Source organism: Polypterus senegalus, chromosome 11 (genome assembly GCF_016835505.1).
Source record: "Polypterus senegalus isolate Bchr_013 chromosome 11, ASM1683550v1, whole genome shotgun sequence".
Classification (NCBI taxonomy): domain Eukaryota; kingdom Metazoa; phylum Chordata; class Cladistia; order Polypteriformes; family Polypteridae; genus Polypterus; species Polypterus senegalus.
The window spans coordinates 147,857,888-147,877,384 of NC_053164.1; the positions used below are offsets into that span (position 1 = coordinate 147,857,888).

Below are 19,497 nucleotides of genomic sequence, written 5' to 3' on the forward strand. Positions count from 1 at the left end.
AAGCAAATATTTAAAATTATATAGTAACAAATAAAGTACACTGATAAACGTACTGTGAGGGAGACACCTAAGTAAGATCAGTTAGCAAAAACAAAAACAAAAAACAAAAAAACCTTAAGTTTTAAGCTTGAAAGTGCTGACAAACTGAACAGTAATGCATTGTGTTCTAGGAAAGCTTAATGTTTAAGCAATACTACACCATTACAAAATGTAGCAGGACCTTAGAAAAGTTTGCACAAGACATTTTCATGGAACACTCTCTTAGCCGCTCAACACTTGTAAGAGGGCTCTCTCTGTTTCACTATCTGGCAAGAGATCTTTCCTTTCTTTTCGACTAAGGAAATATAATTTGTAACCAAGGAACTAAGTCACCTGGAGCATGATGCTTATACAAACACTTTGTGCAAGGAATTTTGGCATAGTGATAAAGTGTTTGGACTTTAAACCCTGAAAATATGGGTTCATATGTTAACCTAAGTTGTGTAATACTTTGAATTACTTGTATTTGGTGCAAATAAATACAATTTTAACTGAAAGCTTAAGCCAATGCCTGTGACCAATTGCTGCCAAAAAGCTAAGATTCTTTATTTCATGAAAAACCTGCAGTTCCTTAAGGGCTCAAGAGAAATGCCTTTGACAAGCCCTCTATTAATGGTAAATTTTGTTAAAGGCCCACTCACTGAAGTAGCTTGCAGGAGGAAGTCCTTATAGTTGAATATGTGCAGTGCAATAAAGACAGGTTATTTGGTGATTTTCATGTTACATGCAGGCTATAGGTAACCTGATAAAACGATATAACTCTGACATTTATAAGGAAGTCTTACAAATTTACATACACACACACACACACATATATATTATATATATATATATATATAAATATATATATATATATATATATATATAAATATATATATATAAATATAAATATATATATATATATATATATATATATTATAAATATATATATATAAATATATATATAAATATATATATATATATTATAAATATATATATATATATTATAAATATATATATATATATTATAAATATATATATATATATAAATATATATATATAAATATATATATATATATATATATATATATATATATAATATAAATATATATATATAATATAAATATATATAATGTGATTAAATTATTTACAATTATGATGCAATTTTAAAATTAACTCTTCAACAAAGATATGGGAAAGAGATGGACACCTATTTAAGTTAGATATTGCATAAATGTTACAAAGGTTTTCTTTCAAAAGGAGAACCATAGAGTCATTGAATAAGCTACCAAGTAGTGTAGTAAACAGTACTTCTTCTGGACCTTCAAAACTTGACATGATATAATATTGCAGAGTAACACTGGTGAGTTTATTGGGCCAAGTGGCCTGTTCATATAAAAATACCTAGATCTTCATACATTTAATATCCATGGCTTTTAAGATGCAAAATAATTACTTACTTTCAACTTACCAATACTTACCAAACAGAATCATTAAGTTTGATGCAGGTATGATATGTGAAGCTCTTTTATATCGTGAGTGCTCAAAAGACAAAATGGAGTGTTTCTAACTTAATTTTTCATTTTCTCAGTATGGAAATAGGCTTTGCCTACATTTTCAAAACATTACAGCCATAACTGGGTTTAGTGAGGTAGTGCAGTGGTTAACACTAAATTGGTTTGAAACCTATTCTGGACTCTGTTTGTGTAAAGGTAGAGCTCCTTCTCATGTCTGCATGGATCTGGTTTTCTTCACATATTCCAAAGAGGTTTAGGTTAGGCTAATTAATTTTGTTAAATTAACCCAGAGTGGATATGTACAGGCATAAATCACAGTCACTTTTACACACACTGTTGCCAAGATAAACTCCAACTGGGGTACAAAATACATGGGAGACTTAGTGTTAATTTTCCACTGAAGGATGTAATAATTTAAAAAATATGAAAAATGTCATGTTTAAAATAATGTACTTGGAAAAACTAAGTAAGTAGCGAGGTGTGAAGCACCACAAATGTAAACTGAAATGACAGCCTGTACTGATTTAAAGTCCACAGGTATATTTGCAATTCATATGTTCCTGTTCTTTTCAAAGCTACATAGAGCCAAATTCAGGTACATTTAATTTCACATATATTACTGAGTTGTGTGTAGAAAATGTATAAAGTGGATTAAGAAAGTATTCAGACTCTTTCACTTAGTGTGGAAATCATTTAAATTCATTTTTCCTCCACATCAAGCAACACTCAATATCCCAAAATGACAAAGTGAAAAAGAGATCTTAGAAATGTTTGCAGATTTATTACACATAAAAAATGAACATTTCACACTGACTCAAGCATTCAGACCCTTTTCTATGACACTTACAATTTTTCTCAGGTGCATCCCTTTGTATTGATCATCACTGAGAGGTTCTTATACCTTATTTAGAGTCCAACTGTCATTAGTTCGACTGACTGGACATGGGTGTGTGCTCTTCCTAATCGTCTACAAAAAGTGCCACAATCAACAATATGTATCAGATCAAAACCCAAGCCATGAAGTTGAAGGAACAGTCTGCAAAGCTTAGAGACAGGACTGTGTCAAGGCACAGACCTGAGAAAGGGTACAAAAATACCGCAGTGCTGCAAGTTCTCAAGAGCACAGTTGTGTTCTTATGTGAAATAAGCTTGGAACAACCATCCTAGTACTGGTCACCGAGTCAAATTAAGCATATCATGAAGAAGGGCTATGGTAAAAGAGGTGACTAAGAACCTGACAGTGACTATGGCTGAGCATCACAGAATTTATGTGGAAATGGGAGAAACTTCTAGGAGGACAATCATCACTGCAACACTCCACTGATCTAGTCTTTATGACACTGGGCCAGGCAGAAGCCTCTACTTTGAAAAAGACACATGGAATCCTTGAAGTTTGTAATAATGCACCTAAAGAAGTCTCAGACTGTGAGAAACAAGATTAGCATCATGCCTGGAGGAAATCAAAAGCCACTATGAAATACCAATCCTTAAGGTGAAGCATGGTGGTAGCAGCATCATGCTGTGGGGTTGCTTTTCAGCTGGAGGGCCTGGGAGACTAGACAAGGTAGAGGTAAATCAGAACGGAGCAAAGAACAGAGATATCTTTAATGAAAACTTGCTTCAGAGCGCTTTGGACTTCAGTCTGGGTTGAAGGTTCACTTTCCAAAAGGACAATGATCCTAAGAACAGAACAAAGACAACATGGGAGCAGCTTAAGTACCACCACCTTAAGTGGCCCAGCTAGAGCCTGGACTTGAATCCAACTGCTCTCTGGAGAGATCTGGAAATACAGTAGCTTTTCACCAATGGTCTCCATAGAACCTGCCATAACTTAAGAAGATATGCAGAGCAGGGGAAAAATAAAAAATTAAAAAAAAAAATTAAAAAAATGCCAAATCAAGGTGTGCTATACTTCCAGGCAGCAATCACTGACAATCAAGCTAAACTGAGTACTGAGAAAAGGGTCTGAATATTTGTGGCAATGTGAGATTCAGTTTTTTATTTTTAATAAATTTCCAATTCTGCTAAAATCCTGTGTTTGCTTCGTCACTCTGCGTTGAGTGCTGCTTAATGAAGAAAATTAATTTAAAAGATTGTAGCACAAGGCTGCAAACATAGCAAGATATGAAAAAAAGTGAAGGGGTCTGAACACTTTCTAAAGTATGTCCGTATTCATATATAAATATCAGCATTCTCGCTGAAAGGCTTTATTTATTATTTTGATACTAGAGACTAATTTCCTATATTTATGGGGAAACAAAATATTTGTAAAAGGTTTGTAATGAAACAGATTTTAAAAAAAAAAAAACCTCTACCACCCTGAACAGGTATAGGCTAAATTACATAGGAAAGACCTTATGCATATTGAGCATGTGGTCTGCATTTAATTTAAGGGAATTTCACTAAAAGCTCAAGTTACAGCATGAGTCTTAGTGGTATCTGGTCACAAGGCACTTCCTAACCATTACTTTTCATTGACATTTTTTATAAATGTATCATTATTTTTGAGAAAATGTAAATATTACAATATGCCCGACCCTGTGATTTGACTTCTAAAGGTCATGCAAAAAGATGATTTCCACTTGGCCATTAATACAGTGTACCAAATAGTAATTCAAAAATGCATAAAGACCACACAGTGGTCTAAGTTGCTGTCTTATAGCTAGTTCCAGCTAGCTTCCTTACAAATGCCCGAATATAGAGTTGGCCCCTGCCTTGTACCTAATGTTACCAAGGTATATACTTTAACATCTTTAACAATCAACAACACAGAGTTTAAGAATGAAGGTGGATGAATATATTTGATCTGTTTAAAGGGTGTATTTACTGGTTTGTAATTCAAATAATGGACATACAAATTCTGTTTTGGTCTACTGAGAGCAGTTAAGTCCCTACATTAACATATACTTATATTCTTGTTTCTTTGCTGTGGCATTCACGTTTTTAAAATCCTTCCTTATTAAGTAATCATAATGAAGAAGAAAGGTTTTCTACTACCTGTATGTGAATGGGTTTTTCACCATCCCAAACTTATACATTTTATTAACCAGCAACTCTAAATGAACTGTGTGCGTGTGTGTGTTCTGTGATGGACTGGTGCTCCACATAAGGTTGGTTTCTGCCTTGTTCTTGATGCTGCTAGAACAGCTTCCAGCCCCGCGCAATCCTAAAATTGGATTAAGTGGATTCAGTAATGGTTGGACAGACTTGTAAGAATTAAACATGTAACTTAAAGGAGACCTCTTACCATAAGATGGTGTAGTTAGGTCATGATGTGTTCTGCGCACACCTCCAAACAACTTCATCCTTGGAGTTGGAAGCCTGCCTTCTTCATGATTATTACTAGATGATGAAGCAGAGTCTTCAGAGATTGACCTAACCGATGGCTCTGCCTCTGCTTTAACTCTGCAATAAAAGTCACCAAACATATTGATAATTTGCCTTTCAAGTTTAGAATCAAGATATATACAGATAATAAACACCTGAATATTTCAGTTTCAGTTTTAGTTTATTGTTTAGCAGTGTTTTGGCTGAAGCAAACACACATGTAGGAAGATGACAATTTAGATAGTATTTGCCATTTACAGTTAACTTCTTTTGACATAACTTAAAAGTGAGAAAGCAAGGCTTTTCAATTACATCCTGCAGGGTTGCTGTGGCCATTAGTTTTCACTTTAAGTTGCTTCTTAATCAAAACTTGTTTATTTACTGCTAAACAATGTTTTGTTTGGGATAAGTTTTAATTAATTTACATGTTACAATTCAGAACCCTTAACTGCCCATTTTAGTTTTAGACGGCTGCATTTAGATATCAAAATTTGACTGTTTTCTTAATCATAGATTAGTGAATAATGAAGTGCAAATGATAAAGGAATGACTGGCTCTCCAGCCAACATGTTTTAATTTAAACCTCTGTCTGAATCATGAAGTATCTGTGTTAATAAAACGATTTGAAATAAATGACAGAAAAAGACCAGGTTCATAAGACTTAAGGATAATGTTCTAAGAAAACAACAAATCCATAATGTAATAAAAAATTGTCTTGGAAGAATGAAAGTACTAACAGGCCAAATTATTAAACACTCAATTTAATTATCTGTTAAGCCTGGCTTCTAATTATGAAACTAGTTCTAAAGAAAATGTGCAGCAATTGGGGCCCTCCAGGAACATAATTGAGTACCTTGGCGATAAAGAGATTCATAAGCACTAATAAAATGTAATGCTTTACAATATCTGCCAAGTGATTAATGATTTTCGTATTACTTAACTCTCTCTATTATAATAAAAAAATCTTATTTTCTCAGAGAGACGCTTTCACGTCCCGCAAGACGAGACTTTGTACCAAGAGATTTAACCACGTCCGGAGCAGGAAATAAAAAACAAAGAGTAGATGACAAAGTAGAAAGAATTCAAAAACATTGGTGCAATACACATGCAGATCAGGTTAGAGATAATGGAAGTGCGAAAAATCGAAAATTCTCAAAAAAAATATTATGTAAAGATCGCATTAGTGCAAACAAACGGAAATTATTACTCGGTGAAATAACGGAACAGCGAAAAGAGATCAAATATATTGTTCGGATTTTAACTTTAAGTTGGAGACTTGTAGATCGTCTAATTTGTATTGCCATCAGGGAAAAGTAGTGTTTTTTTCCCCAATGAAGAGGATATCCATGAGAATTAAAACATTTGTTGTTTGGTGAAAGTGAAATCCACATACGCGTGCGGCAGAGAAGCAAAGTTGCTGGTGCTTGCACAGGCACGGTTGGTTGGCGAGCAAGCAGTGAAGTCCCCTGAATTAAATTAGTTTGAATCCAAATGCTTTTTTGGTAACAGTAAAATTCCAACAGTTGCTGGTAGGTGTTGATAAACTTTGTTTTTATTTAAATACCAAATAACGTATAAATCAACAAATCAGTTATACAAGGTTTTATTTATCCAAATCTTTCATTGTTTGCTTTACGGTGTTTGTGTAGGAGTTTGGCCCGGAGTGCTTGTTTTTGCTAAACAGACCTCTTCTCAGTCTTCCAGAGAGCAAAACACAAGTCACCCTAATTGCGGATGAAAGATGAGGAAAACTTTCATATAAACAATAAAAAAACTATTGCATTTGGTGGCCTTAATATCTCAAATTACTCATATCTTAAACATTTAAACAAGGTTTACCATTTTATTGTCCATTGTATATATCAAACCACATTGTATCCTGACATAATGGTTCAGCAAATAATTTACCATACCTAATTTTTCACAACACATTGGTTTTAACCACTACCATACAATTGTAATTTTACTATACTATTGTTAAATCTGGAGGACAGAACTTTTTTTGACCAAAATGTATTTAAGTGGAAAAAGGAAACATGAGTATTACAACAGAGTAAATCACTTTTTTTTTTAAAGATATCATAAAGAAAAACAGTTAATTTAGTAGTTGCAAGGAATAGCTTACTCTTTCACTTTAACATCTATATCTGCTGCAGCTTCACTGTTATCTTCCACATGGTCTTGGTTTTGTTCTTTTTCTAAGTTTTCTACCTCCACAGCATGATCCTCCTTCTTCTCCTCCTCTGCCATTTCACTATGGTCTTTTACTTCATCCCAAGCCAGCTTTCTTCTTACAGGGTGCACCGAACCAGAGACCTTTTTCTCATTGTCTTTGATCGAAAGTTTTTCTATACAGGCATGGTTCTCTCCAGTAGAGGGATCATCTAGTTTTGTTTGACGTTTGTGTTTCTTTAAGTCCTGTGGTCTACAAAAAGCAAAAATGAATAACAACTACCCGGAGCAGGATATTTAGATGATAGATGCAAGCAGTTTTGACCAGAGGATATGTATCTGGACAAAACAAAAGATGAATTGTCATTTCAAGGCTACAATATATACAAAACAGAAATGCAAAGAAATTTTTTGTTGCTTTCAGCCATGTAAAACAGTGACATCTGCTAAAATACATAATTGATTGCACAGTTCATACACTTTCAAAACAAATGTATAAATAAAATATTTCAGTATCTCCAAGTAGTTTTACATTAAAACTTTGTATATGCCCTTCTAAAACTGTACTTGCTTAAAAAAAATTTAAAAGATGTGCATGCCTAAAAATGTATCAGTGTGCAGCTCAGCTAGTATAGCCTGCCTAACTGCTCAAGTGGATTCTATTTCCAAAATGAATTTTCCATGTGGGGCGTCACGGTGGTGCAGTGGGTAGCGCTGCTGCTTCAGTTAGGAGTCCCGGGTTCGCTTCCCGGGTCCTCCCTGCATGGAGTTTGCATGTTCTCCCCGTGTCTGTGTGGGTTTCCTCCCACAGTCCAAAGACATGCAGGTTAGGTGCATTGGCGATACTAAATTGTCCCCAATGTGTGCTTAGTGTGTGGGTGGTGTGTATGTGTGCAAGCCCTTCGGTGGGCTGGCGCCCTTGCCTGGGTTTTGTTTCCTGCCTTGCACCCTGTGTTGTCTGGTATTGGCTAAAGCAGACCCCCGTGACCCTGTAGTTAGGATATAGCGGGTTGGATAATGGATGGATGGATGGATAATTATTCATAATTTATCCATAATTTTATTCAAGTCCCTTTTTTTATCATTATTGTGCACAACTAGGCCCTCAAAATATGCCAATACATTGTAAGAGTCTATGCTAATGCACAACCATTGTCAATCAACTAAGCCAGACAGAGAAGAACACAGTACACTAATGCAATAATCACACATTAAAAAGTACTTAATCTGTCCCCATAATACTACATGGTAATTCATCCTTTGCATTTGTAAAAAGACATTTCAAAACCAAGCATGCAAACTTGTCATATTGTTACAATTTTAACAATAATAAAACTGCTACAGTGAATCCAGAAAGTATTCACAGCGCATCACTTTTTCCACATTGTTATGTTACAGCCTTATTGCAAAATAGATTAAATTCATTTTTTCCTCAGAATTCTACACACAACACCCCATAATGACAACGTGAAAAAAGTTTACTTGAGGTTTTTGCAAATTTTTAAATATAAAAAAAAACCTGAGAAATCACATGTACATAAGTATTCACAGCCTTTGCTCAATACTTTGTCGATGCACCTTTGGCAGCAATTACAGCCTTAAGTCTTTTTGAATATGATGCCACAAGCTTGGCACACCTATCCTTGGCCAATTTTGGCCATTCCTCTTTGCAGCACCTCTCAAACTCCATCATGTTAGATGGGAAGCTTCAGTGCACAGCCATTTTAAGATCTCTCCAGAGATGTTCAATCGGATTCAAGTCTGGGCTCTGGCTGGGCCACTCAAGGACATTCACAGAGTTGTCCTGAAGCCACTCCTTTGATATCTTGGCTGTGTGCTTAGGGTCGTTGTCCTGCTGAAAGATGAACCGTCGCCTCAGTCTGAGGTCAAGAGCACTCTAGAGCAGGTTTTCATCCAGGATGTCTCTGTATATTGCTGCAGTCATCTTTCCCTTTATCCTGACTAGTCTCCCAGTTCCCGCCGCTGAAAAACATCCCCACAGCATGATGCTGCTACCACCATGCTTCACTGTAGGGATGGTATTGGCCTGGTAATGAGCGGTGCCTGGTTTCCTCCAAACGTGACGTTTGGCATTCACACCAAAGAGTCCAATCTTTGTCTCATCAGACCAGAGAATTTTGTTTCTCATGGTCTGAGAGTCCTTCAGGTGCCTTTTGGCAAACTCCAGGCGGGCTGCCATGTGCCTTTTATTAAGGAATGGCTTGCGTCTGGCCACTCTACCTTACAGGCCTGATTGGTGGATTGCTGCAGAGGTGGTTGTCCTTCTGAAAGGTTCTATTTCCACAGAGGAACTCTGGAGCTCTGACAGAGTGACCATCGTTTCTTGGTCACCTCCCTGACTAAGGCCTTCTCCCTCCCTTCTCCCCCAATCACTCAGTTTAGATGGCCAGCCAGCTCTAGGAAGAGTCCTGGTGTTTTCGAACTTCTTCCATTTACGGATGATGGAGGCCACTGTGCTCACTGGGACCTTCAAATCAGCAGAAATTTTTCTGTAATCTTCCCCAGATTTGTGCCTGTCTCGGAGGTCTGCAGACAATTCCTTTGACTTCATGCTTGGTTTGTGCTCTGACATGAACTGTCAACTGTGGGACCTTATATACACAGGTGTGCCTTTCCAAATCATGTGCAATCAACTGAATTTACCACAGGTGGACTCCAATTAAGCTGCAGAAACATCTCAAGGATGATCAGGGGAACAGGATGCAACTGAGTTCAATTTTGAGCTTCATGTTAAAGGCTGTGAATACTTATGTACATATTATTTCTCAGTTTTTTTATTTTTAATAAATTTGCAAAAATCTCAAGTAAACCTTTTTCACGTTGATATTATGGGGTGTTGTGTGTAGAATTCGGAGGAAAAAAATGAATTTAATCCATTTTGGAATAATTCTGTAACATAACAAAATGTGGAAAAAGTGATGCGCTGTGAATACTTTCCAGATGCACTGTATTTATGAGCTGATCATGCACTATGAAAGCAAAACTAAGTTGCTAGCCAATCAAATGATAAACCAAAACAGAAAAATTACTCAATTCATTATGACATCCAGATAGGCAGGGAGCATGATGTGAACAGCCAAAATGATTGAACTAACAGTAAATTTTTTTTTTTTTTTTTATTACAGGAAAATACATTGTTCATATAAGAAATAAAAAAAACTACAATTTTGACACATGGAAAGTCAATACAGTTCAACCTAAATCTAGTCACATTAACCCTTAAAAAGAAGCATATGAAGGAATGAAGATTTAGGTCAGTGAGGGAATGTATAAATGTTTAACGCTACATGTGCCAGTTATGTACATACCTTGCCAGATCAAGAGCTCTAATATTGTCACTAACAGATTCCTCAGAGTTAGAGGTGGATACTTCCCAAAATGCATTTTTGTTTGACACAATCTGGTTCAGATGATCTCTAGAAAAGTGGGTCCCAAGTGCTCTTCTTTTGTAAGCATATGCTCTTTCTTTCAGTTCGTTGACCTACAGAAAATACATAATTAAATGTTAAAGCCTGTATTATATATGAGCAAGGTATCCACTTCAAAGCTGCAAAGTAAATGTTGGCAGCACCTAATACAAACTGTATTACAGTAAGCAAGTTTAGAAGAAGAACAGATGACTAACCTGCAAACAAGCATTAAAATAATGCACTGATTAGAGATAGCACAAGAACCAATATTTCGGTATTGATGCGACAAGATTCAACAGTTTCAACTTTTTTTTTTTTACAGTTTTGGTAATACCAAGAAAGGCAATACTAAATTGATGCGTAACTGCAAGTAGACAAATTATTCCATAAAACATGATAAAAATATGAATATATACCACATATAAAAACGGCTCACAGTAGTGATGCTACAGCACCGCATCAACACGTTGTAAAGAAATATAGCAGAGGTCATGTCTGGAAATGTTTTGTGCTTACACAGGAGAAATCCAACATGCATTTCATCACACTTCGTATTCCGTGTTTGAAAGTTGTTGTCACACACGGAGGAACCACCCCTTCACCAACTTGATGGTGTACAAACCCCCTATTTTATGAACCAAAAATTTCAAAGGCGAAGCAACACCAAAGCTCTCAGCCACAGCTTGTGGCAGCTGCATTTAAGCTTTTAATCTCTTTTGCTAAACATGTACACTACCGGTCAATAGTTTTAGAACACCTCAGTTTTTCTACAAATGTAATCAGTTGAAATATAACAAATGACCTAAAATGGTGTAAAAGTAAGCAGTAAACTGGCAGAGGTTTAAACTTAAAGTTTGGTTAGCAAAAACTGAAAAAAGGGGAAAAATTCATAATATTACAAATGGGTAACAACCTACGGAAGTTCTGTAGCAATTAAAGTAAATTAAGCCTTGCAAGCTGAAGCACACATTTTGCACAGGTGTCCCAACTTCTGTAGATTACTTAAACTCTCTCTGTCTTAAAGCAGAATTGGAAATGAGTGTGTTACACCACCATTTGAAGTACTACTTGGACAAAATTACACTGTAAAAAGTTGTAAATTCCAGTGATAATGGCAAGAAAAAGCTAATTAACAAATGAAATGAGAGAGATCATTATTACCCTTAGAAGGTTAGGCCTTTCACTTAGAGAAATTGGAAACAAATAAAAAAAAACAGTGTCAGTGTCCTAAACAATCCAAAATTTGGAGGGTCACCAGCTACTGTGACATAGGCCTCAGAGCACAACAGCTTCAAATACAAATTAACAGTGGTTGAAAAAAGTTTTTATTGTGAAGTAAAAACAGAACCAGTGACCAACACCGCTTGTTTAAACTTAACAGCTACTCTACTGAAATATACATTTGCATCTACAGAGTTTGAAAGGGACCCCCAGGCTATAAAACTTAAATATTGCTTTTCCCTGACATGTCTTGAGCTCAGCCATTGACACATATATTTTTAACTTCACTTTTAAGGCAACATAAGCAACATTCAATATAATATAATGCAATATGCATATATATTTAACACTCGCTCTGTTCCGCTAATGTGTTCTCTAGCTTACTAATACCACCATGCTTCAAGCTACTAGCATGGCATCACACATCCCTAACACAATCATAAGCAATTGAAAAAGTCTTTTTGCACCACAAATAATATGCATTTTTACTGTTTTCTTCACATGTCTATCCAAGCTGTTTGCAAACAGCAGTTCTGGACTTTCTGTAGTTGATTTTCTTCACCTTTATGCTATATAAACTGATTCCATATAATGTAAGTGATAAACACTTACATTTACATCTTGGTTGTGTGTGGGTTGTCCTGATATTTAATTGACAGACACATATAGGAGAAATGACAAAACTGCATCCATGGATTATATGGAGATTGATTTGTAGTGTTGGCCAACCTACCCCGATCCCCATCCTCCAAAGTGATTTATATTTACATGCACGTCTGCTTACATTGAAATTTCTGCCGGAAGCAAAACAGCATCACTGAGCAAACTGATTCTATAATTTCACAGACCAATTGCGCTGGCAGCAAGTGAAAAAGGACAGCTGCACCGCAAATGAAAAAAGATAAGCAGTGTGGAAAATGAGCTATGAAGTGGAGGAAGAAAATATAGGTGAAAATCGAAGGAGATGTGCTTAGCAAGTGTTGTGCCTCCTTGGGTACATGCTGTGTTGCTTGTTCTTACTCCAACAATGTGGTAGAAAATACATAAATTTTTAAGCTAGATTGATTGCTGAGCACTCGTATCAAAAAACAGGAGATTTCGCCGGCTTGGTAGTAAAATGTGTGCAATATTGTGGAGAACTAGGGCGTGCCCTTAAGGGTTGAAGTGCGATGGGCCACTATGCTCCAGATCATTTTAGGCTCTGGGTATACATTCAGGAAGTGACGGCATGCCCGAATTAGTTAAAGTGTTTACTCAGCTCAGTACAGGGATCCCCCATGGACAGAAATATTCTTATCTGTACAGTGCATAAAACGTTAACTTCATTTCATGAAACATGTAAATGTGTAGCCTGTAAATGCTAAATGTGCATGCAACAAGTTAAACAAAACAACAATTCTAAGTATATTGCTTTTTACCTAAATCTCTCAAAACTTTGTACCAGTAAAATATTATAAATCAAAGTGTTATATTTAAATATGACTGAAGTTACCACTTTTATAAATCTGCTATAGGGTTAAATTATGTTCATATCCAAATGCCCATTATTCCTAAAAAATATCTGAAGCTTAATGTAACACAGTTTCCTATAAAATAGTGTTTTTCAAAGACAATCAGCAAAAGCAAAAATTTATCTACAGTGGGAATGTTTTACTCATGTGCAATTGTTTTTAGCATGTTAAGAGAGGCCACAATGGTAGGGCTGCTAACTTGCAGTAAGGAGACCAGAGTTCACGATAAAGGTTCTCCCCATGTTTGAGTAGGTTTTATCCAGGTGCTCCGGTTTCCTCAATGCAGGGTAGGTAAAAAAGAATGCTTTCTCACCCCCAGTAGAACACCAGCATCTAAAAGTGCCTGCTTTCTTCAATATATACTGCTTGGCTGCAGAAGTCTGTGAACGTTTGCTGTCATGATGGAAAGATGATCCTAAATTGACTGTCCTGCTAATCCAGGCTTTACTACATTATACAAGCCAAACCATTTCCTTTTGCTCTTTATGATATTTTTGATTTCTTTATGCTACTATTAAAACAGACATCTAGTAATTAGCACTGATTAAGAGACAAGTCATTTAGATCTCTAAGAAATATGCCTAATAACAAAACATAACCCTAAAATAAAAAAGCACTCTTTTTATTTTTCATTAACCACATAAGAATAAGCTACAAATCTAAAATCTACTATAAACTTTCATTAATTCTTAATGATGGATTCAAGCCTTGAATCAAAAAAATATGTCACTTATAGATGAATTACAAGAATAGCAAAAACAGTCTTAACATACATTCTTAAAGAATGATGCAATATTCAATGAGTAGGACAATCATCATTAATGTGGTCCAGAGACTTTATTTAGAATAGAACATCCAAAGTTTCATGGTGCAATGCTTTAATGTTACTAAAAGCTGGTTTTAAGAATATGATAATAAACCTTATTGTCATATTAATCCATAAAATGAAGTTTACTTCTTTAATTTGAAGCAAAAAAGAGCAAAGATAACAGTGGCCAGTGATCAGGAGCCCAACTGTATGAAATTCCAACTGATTTTAAAAGTATGCCACCACAGAGGGTTCAATAAATGAACACTGAAATGGGCACTGAAAGTTCCAGAAAATAAAAAAAGAATGCCTTGATGCTTTATTAAATTTCGAGTTACTGAGTGTTTTGTATAGAAAACAGTTTGATAGTAATGAATAAAATTATGCATCAAATAATATACTGTACTTTAGTTGAATTTGAACTACAAATACATTGTGTAACAAGCAGGAGACACCACCTCAGTCATGTAGGCTTAAATAAAAAAAAAAAGAAAGTTCAACATTACACAGTCATGATACTCTGCTAGAACAAACACACAACACATATGTAATTAAATTTAAGGAACATACATAAAAGCAAAGAACAAACATGCAAAGGAATAAAAATATTAGTACAGTGGGAACAGCCACAAACAGTAAAAAGCAACATTGTGCATTTTTGTCTTTTTGATGAGTGAAGGTTATAAAACTGAACAGTCACATTCACAAAAAAGCACACATACACATTTACCTCATTGTACCAAAAGTGATTAAGGGGTAATTGACAACCCTGAAAGGAAGGGAAAAATTAATTACATTTAACTTAAATATCACGTAACTCAATAGAGGTCTGATTTAAAAATAAACAAATGCATTTAGACCATTAATATTTTCAGCAGTAAATGCAGAAAATGGCATCACTATTAACTGGGTCAAGCACACAACACAAAAAAAGCACTGAATCAGTTTCTCTTTTTGTATTCACTTGGATAACAGATATTCAAGCATTTGCTTAGGAATTACAAAATTTCTGCATGATAACAATATGGCTGCACCATATGTATGAGCTTTATGTTGGGATATCCTTTCTAGTGATTTTTTTTAATGGAGCAGGTTGGCAAGAGTTGCTATTTTATCACGACCAAGAAATAACTATTAACACTCCTTTCACAAAACGTATTGTTTTAACAGTAAAACCTCCTGTTAAATGCAGAAGTGTGTTTTAAAAATATTGCTGAAACAGAATGTAAACAAAGTTACCCCAGATTTTAAAAATATTTAAAAGATTCAACTTTACCCTGAAGGATACTATATAAAATTTCAAATGCCATCAAAACATTGACATTATGTTTCTATGTTGCTTGCTACTAGCACAATTAACAATGAGCATCCTTGGTTTTGCTTAATGGATTTTTTGAGAGGAAATTAGCAATTTGTGGAAACAGCTATTTTAACGCCACCTTGGAAATTTAACTGTGTCCAGCATCATGTTACTAGCTCTTACTTCAGCCTGCACATAACTTTTTATATAGAGACAGAGGACTAAAGCATTTATGTTGCTTTATTCTCTCTTCCCCCAGCCATCATCTTTCATAGAAAGTTAACTAAAAAGGCAGGGTAGTCAGAAGTAACATGCTGACTGCATTAGTCACCTTTAAGACAACTACTAATCAAGTTCTTACCATTATCATACTTGTGTTCTACTTACAGTGGACAAAAATAATTACCAGAGCCAAGAAAAACAAAGAATTATAAAATTAAAATTAATTAAGAATTATAAAAATGCATTGATAATGTAAACTCAACGAATGTACAGGTAAATTGCATAATAAATTGCTAGTCACAAGTCAAACAGGAGATGTCTTAGGAGTTAATGTTTTAATGGCCTGTGGTAGAAACCAAACAAAGTCAAAGTGAACTTTATTGTCAACTCAACCATATACAATAATTCTTTGCATTTATATAGCACTTTTCTCACTACTCAAAGCGCTTAGTAATTGCAGGTTAAGGGCCTTGCTCAAGGGCCCAAAAGAGCAGAGTCCATATTGGCATTTACAGGATTCGAACCGGCAACCTTCCGATTGCCAGTGCAGCTCCCTAGCCTCAGAGCCACTATTTCGCCTATAAAATTATAAAGATAGACGAAATTGTGAAGCTCAGGGTCCACAGTGTAACATGACATGCAAATAATAAATTAAAAACAGAATTAAAATTTTAATTTAAAATTAAAACACAAAGATACTGTGCAAAGACAAGACAAAGAAGTAGCAGCAATATTGACGTGTAGTTAGCAATATGAACATTGATGCAATGTATGGTATTTGCAATTTAGATACATAAATATAGTCAATAGATATGTAATACCTGCGGTGGGTTGGCACCCTGCCCAGGATTGGTTCCTGCCTTGTGCCCTGTGTTGGCTGGGATTGGCTCCGGCAGACCCCGTGACCCTGTGTTCGGATTCAGTGGGTTAGAAAATGGATGGATGGATGGATATGTAATATAATAAATAAATTATAAATAATAGATATAGATAATGCAGACTCTGGTGTAAGATATTGAGTGATTTGAATGGAGATATGGAGGGGCTCAAACAGCTTGTTGCAGAAGTATGTGGGTCTGTCATGATGGACAGGGTTTTCTTAAGGCATCACCTCTTAAAGATCCTGTATGGATGGTTGTACAGCTAAACTCATGAAACTTTGAATACCCTCTTGCATGTTCTTGCAGTCTACTATAGAACAAATTTACTGAAAATGACCTGCAAGCTATGCTAGAAAGGGGACACCTTGTAACCATTCCGGTACTACCCGACAAACATTTCGTAGAGTGTGAGTTTCCTCATGCATAGTATAGTGTCAATGTCCATAAGTCTGTGACATGTTTGAGTCTTTTGTCTATTGAAAAAATTTAAAGTGGTCTTTTTTGACCAACACTACAAACTTTGTGCAAAGAGTATTCAGCATTACCGTCCAGACACTGACAAAGGCTGTGTAGATTACAGACTCACAGTTGAAATTGCAAACATAATCTATGCACTGCGGATTCCACTGACAACTACTTTTTGTGCTTCAGTGCTTTTTGCACATTTGTTTTGATATAAATATTACAGAACTACAAGGTTTATTTATTTATGAAGTGTTGTTCCACACTTTATCTGAGGTCTTGAGACTAATATTTAAGAATGAAATGTATGTGTAAAATCTGAATCTACTGTCACCTCACTAATAAAAAATTCCAAGACAAAATGGTGTTTGTTGGCTTTGAGTCTGTGCCTGTACAAGAACACTGATGTATATTGTGTGGCCTGGGTTAGACTTGGGATCAGCGGCCTGAATAAGATTCTCAATCTTACCCGGGTTAGCAGTATATTCGCAGCTACTTTTTCAAACAACTTTACAGCTCTGATCAGAAAATCTCTCAATTTTAAGATAGATTTACAAATTAGCCAATGCCTCTGAATGTGAGATTTTTATTTATTGTGCAACACCCTATATTCAACATATCTCAGCAAAAATTTGACTTTCATGTCAAATTTCCTTTGAGAACAAGTGTGCCAAGTTTCAACAAGCTGTACAGACAAACACAGATATGGAGGTTGCTGTAGGAACAATTAATTACTAATTCAAATAATATACTGTTAATATAACTTTGCTACACTGCAACCTATCTGTCCCCAACGCAACAAATATATCACACTTTTCAATTCACTGATACTGATGCTTTCATAACAAAAACATCCACACACCTCTCCACGATGATGAGTATGTTTCCTCCAGGCTCCCTTGCTATAGCAGTAGTCCGTTGGAGAACGGAAATTGTCATTGTATTCAGATTTCATACGCCTACTGTAAGAAAATTCAGAAAGAACTATGTATTTATTACAAAAATACATTAAGTCTGCTTCAAACATGTAAAGAAGCTTTGCCCACCGAACCTTCAGAATTCTACTGTCAATGGAGATACATCAGTTCATTGCCCATTACCAACCTGCGACTTCGATGTGGAAAGAAAGGCTTCTGAGGATTCTGAACTTTAAGAATTTGTTTTTCAGGAACCAGTGGAGAATCATCTTCTTTAGGGGAATGTTCACATTTTTTTGTACTCTGAAATTTACAACAATGAAAGAAGTCATCAGACAAATAAAAAAAAACAACTCTTGATAACTGGTAAATAGAAGACCACTAGTATGTTCTTTGGAAAAAAACAAAATTAGTACAATAGATTTTACGAACTGAAGGTAATGATCGCTGAGCTCAAGAAAATAAAAGAAATAAATAAATGGTATGCTCAAGATAAACAAGAAGCTGTAGCTGCCGCAGGATAATAAAGACTTGGAAAAACATGTATATATAATTGTTTTGAGGCAGCCTTTAAAAGGTATGCTGGAAAAAATGAGGAACACATTCAGGAAAATGAGTCAAAATTTGAGAGAAAACTGAGAGGACTTGGTGATCAGTTGAAAGAAGTTATGCAAACATTTACGACTCAAATTGAAACAGCCGAATATCTGGTATCCATTGCCGACGGGAAAGCAAAGGCTGTGAATTCCGAATGCAAAAAACTTGGAGACAGGCTTGCTGCTCTGGAAGATGGATGCAGAAGGAATAATATTAGAATTGAAGGTCTACCTAGGAATCATGAAAGTCCTAACCCAGTGAAATTCGTAGCTGAACTATTCTCAAAAATAATTGGAGAGGACACCAAGATAGCAGCAGCTTACTGTATACGGGTACCAACTACTTCTAAACCTAGGACTTTTCTTGTGCATTTTGAAAAATCACAATCTACTGTAAATTTAATGTAATGTCACTTCTCAGACAGAAACAAGAGATTATATTTGAAAATAACCACATTCATATTTTCCCTGATTTCTCACCCTCAATAGCTGCTAAACGTACCACTTTTATAACATTAAACAGCGCTTACGGAAAGCCGAGATCAGATACAGCCTCCTGTATCATGCCAAACTGAAAGTGGATATTCAAGACAAGCATTACATCTTTATCACTACAGAGGAAGCAGAAAAAGAATTAAGAAAGCTGATCCCGACAATTTTTTGAAATACGATCGTGAGTCACATCCTGTCATGGCATGGCAAAGAAGATATTACCAGCTGTCTGATCCGCTTGCAATGATACTGGCACTGTAATTATACATCCTTTTCCTTTCTCGGACACTTTCTGTTTATGTTTTAATTACAATTATATATGTATATGTATGTATGTGTGGAAGAAATTTAATTAGTAACTTTTCCTTCTTTTTTAAACTCTTCTAAAGAGGCTGTTTAACATCATACCTTTGGTTTATTGTTATTATTGTATTAGGGTTTGCTATGCTTATCCAGGGCCACTTTTTTACACCATACCCTGGGTTTACTACCTTACTATTTCAAGTATGTTGAAATTTCAAGTATTTAAAGTATTGTTAATTTCAAGTATTTCAAGTATTACTATTTCAAGTATGTTTTATGCTTATAGTATTTGGACTGTATCTGCAATAAATATCTCAAT

The 19,497-nt window shown here is 35.4% G+C and overlaps 1 protein-coding gene across 3 annotated transcripts in view; it reads right to left on the reverse strand.

The window, feature by feature from the left end:
• Positions 1 to 19,497, reverse strand: part of mdm1 (Mdm1 nuclear protein) — a 126,894-nt gene that overhangs the window by 29,039 nt on the left and 78,358 nt on the right. For 2 of the 3 annotated variants that reach the window (XM_039769780.1, XM_039769782.1), the window contains 6 exons: positions 17,975 to 18,090; positions 17,733 to 17,832; positions 14,736 to 14,774; positions 10,364 to 10,536; positions 6,988 to 7,287; positions 4,783 to 4,940 (listed from right to left, as the gene is read on the reverse strand). In XM_039769780.1, coding sequence (XP_039625714.1) covers positions 4,783 to 4,940; positions 6,988 to 7,287; positions 10,364 to 10,536; positions 14,736 to 14,774; positions 17,733 to 17,832; positions 17,975 to 18,090 — 886 coding nt within the window. The remainder of the gene's footprint in view (positions 1 to 4,782; positions 4,941 to 6,987; positions 7,288 to 10,363; positions 10,537 to 14,735; positions 14,775 to 17,732; positions 17,833 to 17,974; positions 18,091 to 19,497) is intronic. The other variant, XM_039769781.1, reaches the window with a different exon arrangement.